At 43.6% G+C, this 11,069-nt stretch overlaps 2 protein-coding genes across 8 annotated transcripts; one reads left to right on the top strand and one right to left on the bottom strand.

Moving 5' to 3' along the window:
* Positions 1-591: 591 nt before the first annotated feature.
* Positions 592-4,187, bottom strand: LOC100841223 (peptide chain release factor 1). Of its 2 annotated transcripts, XM_003568937.4 has the most exons (11): positions 4,003-4,187; positions 3,657-3,757; positions 2,651-2,749; positions 2,391-2,574; positions 2,230-2,278; positions 2,064-2,142; positions 1,867-1,941; positions 1,704-1,781; positions 1,450-1,608; positions 1,106-1,201; positions 592-1,029 (listed from the first exon to the last, which is right to left on the bottom strand). In XM_003568937.4, the coding sequence occupies exons 1-11, from the start codon at positions 4,145-4,147 to the stop codon at positions 841-843; spliced, it is 1,254 nt and encodes a 417-aa protein (XP_003568985.1). In that variant the 5' UTR covers positions 4,148-4,187; the 3' UTR covers positions 592-840. The 2 variants fall into 2 exon arrangements, with proteins under 2 accessions (XP_003568985.1, XP_024314348.1); XM_024458580.1 differs by lacking the exon at positions 4,003-4,187 and having other exon boundaries at positions 2,651-2,753.
* Positions 4,188-4,879: 692 nt separating this feature from the next.
* LOC100828184 lies at positions 4,880-9,788 on the top strand. Of its 6 annotated transcripts, none has more exons than XM_010233448.3 (5): positions 4,880-5,290; positions 6,558-6,782; positions 7,086-8,796; positions 9,004-9,127; positions 9,237-9,788. In XM_010233448.3, exons 1-5 carry the CDS (start codon positions 4,926-4,928, stop codon positions 9,323-9,325), a joined length of 2,514 nt encoding a protein of 837 aa, XP_010231750.2. In that variant the 5' UTR covers positions 4,880-4,925; the 3' UTR covers positions 9,326-9,788. The 6 variants fall into 6 exon arrangements, with proteins under 6 accessions (XP_010231750.2, XP_010231746.2, XP_010231747.2 ...); XM_010233445.3 differs by having other exon boundaries at positions 4,881-5,290; positions 9,242-9,788; XM_010233444.3 differs by having other exon boundaries at positions 9,004-9,788.
* Positions 9,789-11,069: the final 1,281 nt, after the last annotated feature.

Below are 11,069 nucleotides of genomic sequence, written 5' to 3'. Positions count from 1 at the left end.
AAGTAGACTAGACCATTACTTCTGGTCTGTTGTGTCCAGTTTTAATCCGGTACCGTGCCAACACAACACATACATGACACATCCCCTCTCTCAGAATTTGATAGCTCGGCTGTTTTGGCCGTGGTGCCACGTCGTGACCAACTAGGCCAATGCTATAAGAGATGAAAAAAATGACGTGGACATGATTACGCGGCACCAACTAAGCCAAAACAAGTTGGAGACGGTGTTTATTTTAACAGTTTTGCTATGACCAACTTGCCCGATTTTAACTTTGGGATCAGTCGATTGTTCAATCGTAAGATCTGGTTTGTATTTTAAGATTCCAAACGAACGATGGAAGAGGGAGACATAGGTACACCCTTGTTTTAAACGATTTTGAGAGGTTGTAAATTTATACTCCAGCGTTAGTTCAGGGTGTACCGTGGACTTCTCTCCACATGGGACATATTCCTCCGTTCCTAAATTGAGGGAGTACCATGCAGTTATGCAGGAAATTGCCTTAACCAACAGTATAGTTCTAGTTGATCAGTATTTAGCCTTTCAGAGGACCTTCACAAATGAATCAAGAACTAACTGCAAAAAATCTGGGCATGAGGAAACAAATACAAAGAAAAATGTAATTTATCATAACCATGGCTGGTTTCAGAACAATGGCAACACATCAATGATCTTACAACTGACCAACCATAACCCTAGATGACTATGATCAGAAAAACTTTTGAACTCAAGAACAGGAAAAATAAATAATGGGCATTGGATCCCAAAGTTTCCTGTCTTCACAGTGGTTTATTCTGTGTGTATGACGTGGTTTGCTGCTCCAGCAATCCACAAAATTAGGGCTTAGGATGTAAATGAAGCAATTGCATCCATCTCTTCTTGCAGCAGCAGTGCGTCGATGAATACGTCCAGGCTCTCCCCCTCCATAACGTCCTCTATGGAGTGGTGTGTGATCCCGACACGGTGATCAGTGACACGTCCTTGTGGAAAGTTGTATGTCCGGATACGCTCGGACCTGTCACCACTTCCAATCTACAAGCAAGTTAGGGCTTAGAGATCCCATCATCACATTAATAATATGTGATACGCAAATTAAATAGTGGGGTACCTGCTCTGATCGGAGCTTTGACCGGTCAGCGTGGAGTCTATGCCTTTCCATTTCATATAATCTTGCCCGGAGAACTTTGAGAGCCTTGGCCTTGTTCTATACAGAGGTAAATATAACATTAATGGCATAGACTCATTTATCTAGATGAGCATGAGATGTGGACTCGGGTTGCTGGAAATAAAGGCAACAACTATTGAATTGAGTGAATAAAGATCAGACAAAATACAAATGAATGCCATGGCAATACATTAATAAAAATACAGAACTGAGTCATCTAAAGCATAAATTTTCTGATTTCAAAGGAAATCCTACAACAAAGGCAATAAATCAGAGTGTATTGCAACCTGATGCTGCGATCTCTCATCTTGTATTGCAACCACTGTTCCAGTTGGAACATGAGTTATCCTAACAGCACTATCAGTCGTATTGACAGACTGACCACCAGATCCACCTGATCTATAGGTATCAATTCTCAAGTCCTCATTACGAAGTTGGACATCAACCTGCACTTGCAGAACCCTTTTTTAGAACTACTAGTCATGCCATAAATGTAGAGATGAAAAAAAAGAGCAATCAAAATGATATATCCAATTCCGACCTCATCGGCTTGAGGAAGAACAGCAACTGACACAGCACTAGTATGCACACGTCCAGATTTCTCAGTTACCGGGACTCGCTGCCATGGAATGGGTTTAGTAAAAAACTGAAAGGGAAAGTACGGGCAATGTGATAGATATCCGGAAAATGACTTGTTATCATACCTGAACTCTATGAACACCACTCTCAAACTTAAGTTTCCCGTATGCCCCAGGGCCTGATATAGTCCCGCTAGCTTCCTTTGTATAGACAGAAAAATGCAAGTTAGGACTTAAAGGGGAGATCTGTATTACAACAACAGTTATGCTACAATGATAAACCACGAGCATTTTATAACAGGGAACTACCGAGAAATTCGTACCTTGTACCCTTTTGAAACAGACTCCATTAAGTCAAGAACATCAAATTTCCATCCATTCTTTTGGGAATACTTCTCATACCTATAACATCAAAGAATCAAGTTAGTTAATACCACAGACCAGCGATCACAGACATTTGCTCCAGAGAAACATGAATATCCACCAGACATTTTGAATATATCCATAGCAAACAAAGAAGCCTCTTCTCCTCCAGTTCCTGCAACAGTATATCATCATCAACAAATCCTGATGCAGTAAAACGAAAGCAGAAGCAGCCAGATAAAAGGACGGATTATGTTAATGGATGAAAATGGGACAGTCTGTCTGACCTGCTCGCACTTCCAATATACAGTCCCTCTCATCAGCTTCATCTTTTGGAAGAAGCGTTCTGAACAACCCATGCTGCAGTTGTTTCTCCTCCTCAATGGCCTCAAGGAGCTCCTCGGCAGCCATTTCACGCATGTCTTTCTCTTCGACAGAGTTTGTCACCAACGATTTCAAACCCTCAATTTCCTACAAACAATGAAGAGCCTACTGAAAATCTTTCATACGATAGGTTAAAGAACATACAAGATAATGAGATTGTCACCTTCTGCTTTGACTGCAGCTCCTTGATTAGTTCCATGGTGCTCTCCAGCTTGTGAAACTCCTTGTTAGCCCTCGAATATTCCTCGGGTGAGGCGGCCGGCTGACTTCATTAACACCACACCCAAATCAAACCAAGATGATCGTACTTTGTTTCAATACAGTAGCAACAAACAGAAGTGTGCAAGAAGCACCAAGGGCGTATCCAAAGGGGGTCATAGCCAATTTGAGAATTTTTGGACGCAGTTCAGCCCAATTAAAAAAAACAGAAAACCCAAGAAAGAACTAGCCCACAAAGAGCCTGACAACCACCCCAGCCATGTCCCACCACATGTCTTGCCTCTCCTGAGCGAAACGATCGATCCAGCACTCAGCTACTCTCTCCCTCTCCATGTACTCTTCCCCTGGTTCCTTTGGTCTCTGTGTGACTCTGCCTCACCTGCATCGGCCTAGGCTTAAGTAGGTCATAGCGGTAGCTGGGCGGCACAGACAGCGAGCGATCACGTCAATGCGAACTGCTGGCCGAATGCAAGGTGGCAGGCGAGACGCACCACGGCAGCGGTGCATACAACTACTAAACTTGTTGAGACACAAAAGGTTGTCATTTATGACTTGGTGTACTTCTCAAAATGGTATTGATCTTACCAGTGGCATGGGAGTGTTCAAAGTATTTTCTGTAATAGGTTTAGTGAAGATAAGGTGAGAAATAGCATTGGTGATGAGCTCTTGAAACTGCTTTCTGATTTATTGAGCATGCTATTTTCATAAGAATGACCTTATGGCAATGAGAAAGCATAATGTAGTCTGGTGCAGTAATTTTCTATTCATGCAAGACCATTTCCTCTTTGAATTATTTGTGTTCTAACTTTTACAAATTTCAAGCTTATAGAATTTATGATGTTGTAAGACCTTACTATTAAGCTATTTGCATGCTAGTTATGGAAAAATTTCGGTGTTACACCCCACTGAAAAATCCTGGATTGGCCAAGAGGCTTTTCATCCGAAATTACCTGGTTGATTTGCTCCTGGAGGTACGCACTCCTCTGCTCTATCAACTTCATCCTCTGCTCCATGATCTGCACCAAGTTCGCAGGAAGCTGCTGGCTCGTGTCTGGTACAAAATCGGGACAGAACATGTTAGTGCTTGGATGAAATAATGAGGAATATTTCTCCTCCTCCTGCAGCGGCGCAAATGTCACAAGAGAACTAAAAAATAAAGCTCGCCAATTCGTAGCGGACCACACGGCGCGGTTCTACTGTCCTACACAAATCTGGAGCTAAAGGAAAACGTGGAGGAAGCGGCGATGGATGGAGTCATGGAGCAATCGAGCGAGGAGAGATGCGGGAGGTGCTCACCGGCGGTGGAGTAGAGGCGGGGAGAGGTAAGGCGCCTCCATGCCGCCGGAGTGGCTGCGGCTGCGGCTGCGGCTGCTGGAAAGTGGCCGACCCGCCGGAGCGCGGCGAAGGCGACGCCGCCGCATCGCCGTATTTGGTGCTGCATCCCGGTGGCCGGGAAAGAGGGCTTTCAGGGCTTCTGCCCCTTTCGGTTCGGGGGGGTTTAGGCTTGTGAATTCCGCCTTCTACACGAGTTTACGTACTCCTGTAAATCCGCCTCGAGCAAGTTTGATTTTATTTGTAACTACTCCTTAGCGTATTATTTTGGAGACGTTTGATTTGTACTTAGTTTAGAGAAGCGTTATAGCCCCAAACTTCAAGAGAAATTCACAAAAATGCCATGGTTTCTCTAGTAGTACTATCTTACCCCAAATGTGTACTAAATTTATTGATTCTTGCACAGGCATAAAACTATGTTTTTGGATAAAAAAATTGCGTATGATTAGAGGATTCCAACCTTGACATGTACTCCTTCTGATCCTAAATTCTTCACTCAAATTTGTCTAAATATGAATGTATCTATTTTTAAAAAACGTCTAGATACATGTAATATTTCGACAATAATTTAGGATCGGAGGGAGTATGATTTTCTTCAATGAAATTTGACTCCAGGGAAATATTTTGTTTTCGGATAAAAAATTGCATACGATTAGGTGACCACCTTTAAATTTCCAACCCATACATGATTCGTCCTTTTTTTCTTTCTGATGAAGATGAAGAGGATGAGACTGTTGTGAGTCGAAGTTTAAATCGAAATTTATTGATATGGTGAATTTCAATTACTTTTAGATTTAAAATCTTATGATATGCTTCTGAAATCGGGTGAACCGGTTGAAGCAGTTTTAGATTTCCTGTCCCCACCAGGCACCAGCCACACCCTCTCCATGGAGCGCCGCCGCCGCCGCCGCCGGTCCACGGCTGGTGAGCCCGCTGCCAGCGACCATATCCGCCGGTCGCCGCCCTCCCTTGTCCCTAGCCGCGCATCCGTCGCTGCTTCCTGGTTCCCCCGACACCCCCCCCCCCCCCCCCCCCGCCGCCTCGCGTCGCCCCGGGCGAGCCCACCACCGCCTGTCCTGTTGTCACCTCCTGTGAGGCCACCCTCGCCACCTTCGCAACCCATGACGGCGATGCGGTCGCCGCCCACGCGCCTCCGGGAGCTTACCCGGTGCGCCGCGCTTGGCCCCTGCATCTGTCTTCATGAAAGGAGGACTACGACGCCGAGTCCCCGCGCTGCTTCCAACGTCGCCAGGTAAGCTGGCTGCTCCTCCTCACTTCGATGACAATGGGAGGGAGGGATCGAGTTCGTGCGCTGCAGCTTCGATTGACCCGAGATACGAGTTTCTGTTGCCCGATCTAGCTCGGATTAGCGCGTTTCTGTTGCCCGATTCTTGCGCCTAGAGATACGAGTTCGTCGAATTGGTAGGAACCATTTTGGGGTGTTGAATTTGTGTGCTGCTTTGTGGTGGTAGCTCCAATTTCGTTGTCTTCTTCTGACCTCACCGGCGTCTGAGGTCGAGAAGAAGAAATGGGGAGACACGTGTTAGGGGTAAGCTGATCATTTCGTGTTGAGTTTGTGCACCAGAAGATCCAAAATGATCAAAATACTAAGATGGGGCATTTTTTTTATTTTTTTATCGAAGTTGCGGTGTAAGATATGTCAATTTAGCAAGAGAAAGTAAGGTACTAGTACTAAGGTGTACTTTCCCAGGCATAGTGGAACAAGCTTGTCGTTGGGCTTAGCATGCCGGCTGTTGTATTAGTTAATTAACGGTGAGCTCGCTTGCTGTTGGTCGAGATCTAATCTTGTCCTTACACCAAATGATATATTCTAATGGCTCCATGCCTTGTAGTTGAAATCGATGGCCTGTTTAGCTTGATATATTTGAAGGAACGGCAGACGGCCAAACGCTCTTAACATTTTATTGAGGAGAAATCAAACAAACCAAGTACAGAATATCTACAAGAAGAAAGAGAGAAATAAAACAACTCTACTCAACAGCGACTACGTCAAGAAATAGGATTCAACGCCAGCCAGCACACTTTACGAGATACGCTTTGTAGGCCACCTCCAGCTAATGGTTTCTCTCCTTCCATACGTTCCGATTTCAAGAGAACATACAGGAGCGCCCCACCAAAACGGTTTCGCTGCTGCTTCTTCATGGCTCTGCTCATTGAATACACTAGTTAATTGGACATAAAAATCGCTGATATATTGGATTGCAGCTGCTCTTTAGTTCCCTTCGTGTTGTGTCGAACTCGAGTTATATTCCTCTCCTTGTGGCAGCCTAAGTAGGAGGTCCACTTATTGCAGGTAAGATCTCCCTCCAGTGCATATGAGGAGCATACAATTTTCTCATCTTTTCTCGCTTTCTTTTATGTCATGTTCTAGATAGTTAGCTAGAGTATCATCTTCTTCATCTTCCAAGACCCTTATATCAATAATTTGGAGGGCAGATCGATCGAGCATTCACATGCTAAATCATATTGAACTGACATCGACTCTTCTATCAGCGCAGAAGAATGACACACCATGCGAAACTTGTTGATGACAGCGGGTGGGCGGAAGTAATGTTTGCCAACAACTATGCCCTGTTCATCGGTTACCTGTCCATGGCCGTCAAGGGTCTGGGTTTCCTGGTGCTTACTTGGACCACCGTGGTTCTTCTCGGTAGCTTCGGCTCTGCACTGCAGAAGAGAGATTTTTGGTGCCTTATATTCATTACCCTGGTGCAAACAGCTGGGTTAGTCTTTTTACCATTGTATTCATGCATAACTACTGCCTAATTAACTTCTTCGTACTTCTCCTGAGTCACCTTCCAAATTTGTATATGGTCTTACTTTGTTCTTTCTTGCTTGCAAAGTACTCCCTCCGTCCGGTATCAAGTGTCACAATTTCTCTAGATACGCATGTACCTACACACTAAAACACATCTAGATACATGCGTATTTAGACAAAATTGCGACACTTCATACCGGATGGAGGGAGTAATTTGTCTTGTCAAATCTTGTCTTGTCCGTCTCTAACATGGAGGTACCAACCATAGGATCTTCGATGTCTTTCTGGCTGAAAAGCTGAGCTATATTGGGAATTCATTTTGGGGCATTGGGGCTGTTGGACATATGGTGAGAAGCAATACTTTGCAGCATCAGTGCCATGGATTAGAAAATGTTCTAACGTCTGTTCAACTAGTGGTGTTTTGGATTCTGTTGTGCCCTCTGGCAGCTGTGTACATGTTTGGGTTGTTAATCTCGGCCGGTATTTCAGTGTGGTGTCTGAGAAAACATGACTACGGGAGCGATGCTGATGGAGTTGTAAACCTGAAGCCAGCTCTGGAAATCCTCTATTCCCTTGCTCTGCTCCAGGCTGTGATTTTCTGCTACAAGGCCATCTTTGCTTGTGCAAAGGGATCTGTAGTGAATGCACTAATTGAACATAGAGGATTTAGTGACCGGACTCGTGTTCCTATTTCGGATTACGTACTGAAAATGACGATTGGATGTGAAAAGGACCCATCGTTCGCTACAGGAAGGAATCTCATCACGTATGCTGTGGACCTGATGGGGTCAAAGTCACCTAATGACTACCTTTCTGGGGTAAGGACCCTCGATGCATTCGCTAAACGACTGGAGACAGTCATCAAGAATTGGGAAGAGAAAAGTACCATATGCTCTCCGAAGGAGTTGAAGAGATTCATGCAAGAGCATATACTCATGAAACATCTGATCATGTCTGCACCCTCTACCGGTGTACTCCAGAAATTGCTGCAGACGTTGGGTCGCATAAGCGTATATGACAGAGAGACAAGGGAGGGTGCCGCGAGGATAGTAGCCAACATTGCTCTTGACATCCGTTTGGAGGAGTTCCCAAGGGCGATCTTCTACATATCTTCCCTCATCGACACATTCGAAATATACCATCTACTCCAACCATATCAGCGAAACTGGGTAGTCGAGACATTTGAACAAAATTGGTATAGATTAGCTCTCTATCTGGCATCATCAGATAGTGATAAGCAAGAGAACAGTGATGAGGATCAGCGACAGGACAGTGACATTGACCTTCTGAACTCCTACAAGGAGCTTGTGGGTCAAGGCCTTCGTATCCTTAGGAAGCTCGCGAAAAACGATGTAAACTGCAGAGTCATGCTCGACACCCCATGTCTGCTCCGAAAGATCATGGCACCAGTGACCACAGACCTACTCCACAACATCGATCATGGTGCATGGTACAGCATAGTAGAGGGTTCACTGAAGGTGATGTGCCAACTCACACTTGCTACTGGGCAGACAGGCAAGAAGCTACGCAGTGAAATCTCAAGCAGTAAGGAAGCCATCAGCATCATGGAGATGATTCTTGAGTGTGACAAATGCGACGAGAATGTGCAGAAACAAGTTATTTGGATTCTCTCAAACCTATATCAGGATACATCTTTGATTTTGGCGGCCGCAAGCAGAGAAAAATTTATTGGCATGCTGCTAGATACCATAGCTACCGATGATAACAAGGACAAGGAGAGAAAATGGGAGGTGGCTGCCAAGGCACTGCTGGCTCTATCTTCTCAAATGGAAACAAGTGCCATGATTATCTTGAAGGCAAATGATAATGTTCTTGCTAATCTAACTACAATGATTGTTAAAAAGAGCAGATACCGATTAGTGGCAGCAAACATCCTGAAATATCTGTGTATTCATTACACCAACGATGTTGAAAGTCGCATAAGGCTAAAGGAAGCTATAACCGATGCAGTTCCAAAGGTAATCCGGGCCACCATTTGTATTTACTCTCCTTGACAGTCAATGCAATATTAAAAAATGAACTAGAGAATGTAACAAATATTTTGGTCAATATCGTTTAACAGTCTTATGCGCAATGCTCTTGCATGCTCTCAGAAAAATATATATGCCGTGATCCTGCTTTCAATTATTGCCTCCTTCAAACTGAAAATATTCTTACCGTTGTAGGTGCTTGGAGAGATATTTTGTTGGGCATCAGAAGAAACACATACAGGAACAGCAGTAGACCAATTCAGGTCTAGGAAACAGGAAACTGACGTCGAAAACCAATGTGGTGATTCACAATATAATGGTTGGTGCAACAACTCGTCTTCCTCTGATCAGCAGGACTGCGAGCTGAATGAGTTTGCAGTGCCATACATGCTATCCTTTTGTGTAACAGTATGTGATGCGTTGATCAGTGCAGATCAAGACTTGGCTCATCAGTTTGATGCCATTAACCCTGGAGATGGTGAATATAGCTTTCCAAGGAAGCTCAAGGAGTTTGTAAGAAAAAACACGCACCCGAGGCCTGACTGCCTGACAGTTGTGAAGCTGGCCTGTAAGATGTTCATATCAATGATGAAACACAGAGGCAGCTATGTCAAAGAAGACCTGGAGAGCTTGATGGATGCATTGTCCAGTGCTTCGAAATGCATGTTTCTTCTTGACGGCTCCATGGTTTTCGACATCACAGAGGATGGCGCGATGACATCCAGGCCTTTCAAGAGTCTCGCTTCCCTTGTGAAAGAAGCACATGAACTTATGGATAAACACAATTCACTTTTAAGTTGAGACTTATCAACCGGTTTAAGTTTAAACTTCATTATTCACCTGCTGTTGGCAGGTTCTTTGCATTGTGAGTTCATCTTTGTACCTTATCTGAAAATTTCTGAGTACCAATGAGGAATTGAGGATATTTCTGTTCTTTTTCATGAGGGCGGGAATAAAAGAAAACCAGCTATTTATGCCAAGTCCATGTATGTTAGAAGAAATCAGCCCAACTAGCCTTGTATCGTCATGGCACATTTCTGAACGGCCCAGTTTGGTCATATATACTGGCAATACTGCTCACCTCCCTGAAAAAAAAATACTGCTCACGTGATGGACTAGTGTAGACTAAGCCCCAAGGTTTTGGTTTTTATTTAAAATACAATATTGATTTTTTTTCTTACCAATATTGATTTTTCTCTGAAAAAACATTTCTGTTCGTACACGGAGGACAAACCATAGCTAGCTTCCGGAGAAAAACTCACCGTTTCAGACTCTGCACTTCCTGTTGTCTCTGATTGCCTATTCGGTGTCGAGAGGACGAGAGGTGGACGAACCATGGATTGATGTCTGTCTGGGATATAGTTTTGATATCTTCAGTGTAAGGTTTTGTGTGTCTCCGACTGTGACATTCCGACGGTTGACGGGTTGAGACAATATTAAATGTAATATTAATGGTTTCAAGTTTCTATCCCTGTCTTGATGTGACTATCATATATGGTCTACTCTAGTGTCGTAATTTCAAGATTTGGTCCTTTACCTTGTCGGTAGAAGGACGATTCGACAGCATGTCTTGTGAGGGTCAGGGGTGCGTCCTCAATCAGGGCGCATTCACAATCTAATATTCTGCGGTTTTATCTAGGAACTTTGGATAAATATAAAATTCACTAACTTACAAGGTTAGTACGGATTGTGCAAGTTTGGTGTTCTGTTGTTTTATCATCAGAAATTTGGATAAATATATCGAGGTGCGAATTACAAGTATTTGGTGTAACTTCCGATTTATCCGGAATCTTTGTTATTGCTTAAGTTTCCGATCAGTTGTACTAAATTTATTAAATAAATATGTCAGATTGTTCTAAAGAAAAACACAATTGGTGGTGGGTGGCGTGTCACCTTTGGACAGCGTCACTATTTTTTGTATCACTGGTTGATTTGGCATCCAAAATGAGAATGTATATGAATTATAAATCTAAAATAATAACTAATAATAGTAGTACAACATTCTTTTTAGACGTTTAATTTTTTTAGTACGTAGCAATCTAAAGAAATTAGTACTGCTATTATCAGTGCCATACAGAATTACAGATACAGGTGCAAACATATTATTTCTTGTCAGTATATATCTAGCTAGACGTAGCCTATCCAGCAGTGGGATCCATCTTCAGTTGAGTAGCACGTACGCGATTCGGAGGTGGTGCAATCGTTGCTGGAGGAGGTAGCAGGTCGCTTTATAACTTAACGGAACAACGATATATAGACAG

This window comes from Brachypodium distachyon, chromosome 2 (assembly GCF_000005505.3).
Source record: "Brachypodium distachyon strain Bd21 chromosome 2, Brachypodium_distachyon_v3.0, whole genome shotgun sequence".
NCBI classification, from domain to species: Eukaryota; Viridiplantae; Streptophyta; class Magnoliopsida; order Poales; family Poaceae; genus Brachypodium; species Brachypodium distachyon.
The sequence above is the reverse complement of the archived record's forward strand: the minus strand, read 5'-3'. Positions and strand labels throughout refer to the sequence as shown.

What these genes read in the sequence shown, in the direction of transcription:
- LOC100841223 (XM_003568937.4), bottom strand. Translation starts at nt 4,147, where the DNA reads ATGCAGCACCAAATACGGCGATGCGGCGGCGTCGCCTTCGCCGCGCTC. An exon ending in TCCAGGAGCAAATCAACCAG is followed by an intron (nt 2,750 to 3,656) that starts GTAATTTCGGAT and finishes TAATGAAGTCAG; the next exon opens with CCGGCCGCCTCACCCGAGGA. An exon ending in CTGTTTCAAAAGGGTACAAG is followed by an intron (nt 1,942 to 2,063) that starts GTACGAATTTCT and finishes GTCTATACAAAG; the next exon opens with GAAGCTAGCGGGACTATATC.
- LOC100828184 (XM_010233444.3), top strand. Translation starts at nt 4,926, where the DNA reads ATGGAGCGCCGCCGCCGCCGCCGCCGGTCCACGGCTGGTGAGCCCGCT. An exon ending in GCTGCTTCCAACGTCGCCAG is followed by an intron (nt 5,291 to 6,557) that starts GTAAGCTGGCTG and finishes CTATCAGCGCAG; the next exon opens with AAGAATGACACACCATGCGA. An exon ending in TAACCGATGCAGTTCCAAAG is followed by an intron (nt 8,797 to 9,003) that starts GTAATCCGGGCC and finishes TTACCGTTGTAG; the next exon opens with GTGCTTGGAGAGATATTTTG.